Source organism: Naegleria gruberi, assembly GCF_000004985.1.
Source record: "Naegleria gruberi genomic scaffold NAEGRscaffold_72, whole genome shotgun sequence".
Lineage (NCBI taxonomy): Eukaryota > Heterolobosea > Eutetramitea > Acrasida > Naegleriidae > Naegleria > Naegleria gruberi.
The window spans coordinates 15,719-18,855 of NW_003163255.1; the positions used below are offsets into that span (position 1 = coordinate 15,719).

The following is a 3,137-nucleotide window of genomic DNA, read 5'->3' on the forward strand; positions in this document are numbered from 1 at the left end:
CCCAAACCCAAACCCAAACCCAAACCCAAACCCAAACCCAAACCCAAACCCAAACCCAAACCCAAACCCAAACCCAAACCCAAACCCAAACCCAAACCCAAACCCAAACCCAAACCCAAACCCAAACCCAAACCCAAACCCAAACCCAAACCCAAACCCAAACCCAAACCCAAACCCAAACCCAACCCCAACCCAAACCCAAACCCAAACCCAAACCCAAACCCAAACCCAACCCAAACCCAAACCCAAACCCAAACCCAAACCCAAACCCAAACCCAAACCCAAACCCAAACCCAAACCCAAACCCAAACCCAAACCCAAACCCAAACCCAAACCCAAACCCAAACCCAAACCCAAACCCAAACCCAAACCCAAACCCAAACCCAAACCCAAACCCAAACCCAAACCCAAACCCAAACCCAAACCCAAACCCAAACCCAAACCCAAACCCAAACCCAAACCCAAACCCAAACCTGATAATGATTGGATCAAATCAAACGTATTTTTATTTCATTTTCAAGGATATGACTATTGTAGTGTATAATCATGAGAGAAATCTTGTGCAAGTAATTGATTTTTGTAAGGAAAGCGAGAAGGAAATTATTGACATATCTCGAGGTTGTACTGGAGATTGTGCCTATATTCTCACTAGGAAGCAAGATGAGTATGAACTATTGGTGGAGAAGGATGGTTGTATTGGTAAAGCAGAGATCGGCGATTTGGTAGGTCAACTGAATAATGTGAGATTTCTATCAAAATATGCTGTAGTCACAAATGATAATAAGATTTACATTTTGGCCATGATTATTTCTCACAACCAAGGATTTAAATATAGGGAAACAACCTTTGAAAACAAATCACAAATCATACAATTGGAAAGCGGATTTGATCACTGTGTCGTTCTCACACAAGATGGAAAAGTTTATGCAATGGGAATCAATCAATATTCTCAATGTGGAATGCTTCCAGATCAATCGAATATTGTTAGACAATTTGTTGAAATTATTCCACCAACAATGTATCATTCAAGAGTGTTGCGGATTGGATGTGGATCTACTTATACTGCTCTTCTTACAGAAAGTCATATTCTTATAGTTGGTAGATTTACTGGAAGTACAGGAACTGTGTGTAAGAATAGAATAGTCCATGCAGGTAATGGAACGCCATGGCTTGTTTCTAAAAACTTATTTGGAATTAATGATATTTATTGTGCTGGATGGCATTTATGTGCTATTCAAACAACAGAAATCAATAAGGAAAGACTTTTTGCAAGATTGTTAAATAATTCTCAATGGTTTTCAGATGTAGAAATTTTACTAACTTGATGATATACTAATTTTAGAAGAAACACATGGATTTTTACCAAATATTGGTTAATGTTTAGTGTAATGAACTAATTAACCAAACCTGTGAATAATATTGAAATTTGGAAGTTCTATACATCAGTCAACTTAAACAATTGACTGATCTAAATATTAATGGAAATAATATTGGACATGAATGATAATCAGTGAAATTGGTGATGAAGGAGTTTTGAGTATTTCAGAAAAATACCACAATAATTACATTATAAAACACCTTTTGCTTGGTTTAATTTCTTGCAGAAGTGCTGAATCTTTGGAAATTACGTTTTGTAAAATTGGCAAACTATCAACTCTATAAAATCTCTCCATTCTTACACCTTCCTCAAATATCAAATTAATATTTTCTCCTTTTTTGGCACTACTTTCCACAATACTTGTATTCAACAGTGAAAATTCCTTAATAATTAAATTAATTTCCTTTTTGAACTCGTTCAAAGTTTCGTCTCTATTTGTTTCCAATAAATCAACCTTATTAATTACAAATACAATAGGTGTATCATTCACTGGTCTTTCCTTAATCTTGATGATGTATTCCACTCTGTGTCTGAGTGCCTTCACTGTTTCCAAATTATCCACAGAACAAACAGCAACAAAACAGTTTCCAAATGTTGTATAATTCTGTTTAAAAGCCTCAAAATCTTGATTACCAGCTAATGATTTCACAATTTCAAATCAATCATCTCATTAAATACCTACCTGTATCCATAATTTCCAATAAAGCAACTCGGTTATCCACCTGTGCTACTTTCCTATACGAATCTTCTATCGTAGGATCATATCTGAATCCAATTTAATCTATCAATGTGTAAATAACAACATACAGATCCACAAAGATATTCACAACATAAAAAATAGTGAGAGCTGATTTTCCAACTCCCTCCTCTCCAATCACCACCATTCTATATTCCTCAGCTGCACCATTCTTTGCATTCTTTAAAGTACCTTTCACCGTTTGAAATTTAATAAATCTGGCAAGGATAACTTTTCTCCGCAATTCTCCTCTCTTCATCAAATCAATTTTAATTAATTCCAAATCATGAAGTGATTTCCTAGATATTGACCCCTGACATTCGTAAACTCTCCACCAAAAATCATTGAAATAATCTTGCATTTCCTTCGAGTGAGAAATCTTTTTGGAAAGTGATTGAAAATTGGCTATAAAAACAATATCGGAATGAGTTTCATGTTTTGATCGGAATAGTTTTGGATCAATTGCAAAGGAGAGAATGTGCTGATAAATTTCTGGAGGTAATGATGAAAAATTGGCCAAGAAATTAAACGGTTGTTTGATTGACATTTTTTTTGAAATAAAATAAAAACAAAAATAATTCAAAATAATTCAAAATAAATTGAAATAGGAATTGAGGAACAATATTTGCAAAATATATGTTTTACCAAAATATAAAATGGAACGGGGACCAGTGGGAATCGAACCCACGGCCTCTCGCACCCAAAGCGAGAATCATACCACTAGACCATGGTCCCTTACATTAAAATAACTTAACATCTGTTGGTGGTGAGCTAGAACTCAAATTGGCTCTTATTTCTGCAGTCTTTTACAACATTTTTGAAACATGATAACCCAGTGCAAATAAACCCCATACCAGTATCACTATTTGAGACCACAACTGTATTTCCAAATACAGTGTCATTGTAATTGTTGATAACAAACTCAACAAGCAACCAACTAAGGGAGCATCCTTATATTTCCTCTTTTTTATCAGCATAAATGGCATGATAATGAACAAGAATGAAAGAAGGAGAAGAAGATAT

The 3,137-nt window shown here is 34.9% G+C and overlaps 1 protein-coding gene and 1 non-coding gene across 2 annotated transcripts; both read right to left on the bottom strand.

Annotated features, from left to right (window-relative positions):
- Positions 1–966: 966 nt before the first annotated feature.
- Positions 967–2,661, bottom strand: NAEGRDRAFT_81866 (ras family small GTPase; the record flags this gene model as incomplete). The annotated part of the gene is made up of 3 exons (XM_002670324.1): positions 967–2,014; positions 2,061–2,143; positions 2,186–2,661. 3 exons carry the CDS (start codon positions 2,659–2,661, stop codon positions 1,563–1,565), a joined length of 1,011 nt encoding a protein of 336 aa, XP_002670370.1. The 3' UTR covers positions 967–1,562.
- A 116-nt stretch (positions 2,662–2,777) lies between these two features.
- Positions 2,778–2,849, bottom strand: NAEGRDRAFT_t725. The gene has a single exon. It is a non-coding gene; the product is annotated as a tRNA-Pro (tRNA).
- Between the last annotated feature and the right edge of the window lie 288 nt (positions 2,850–3,137).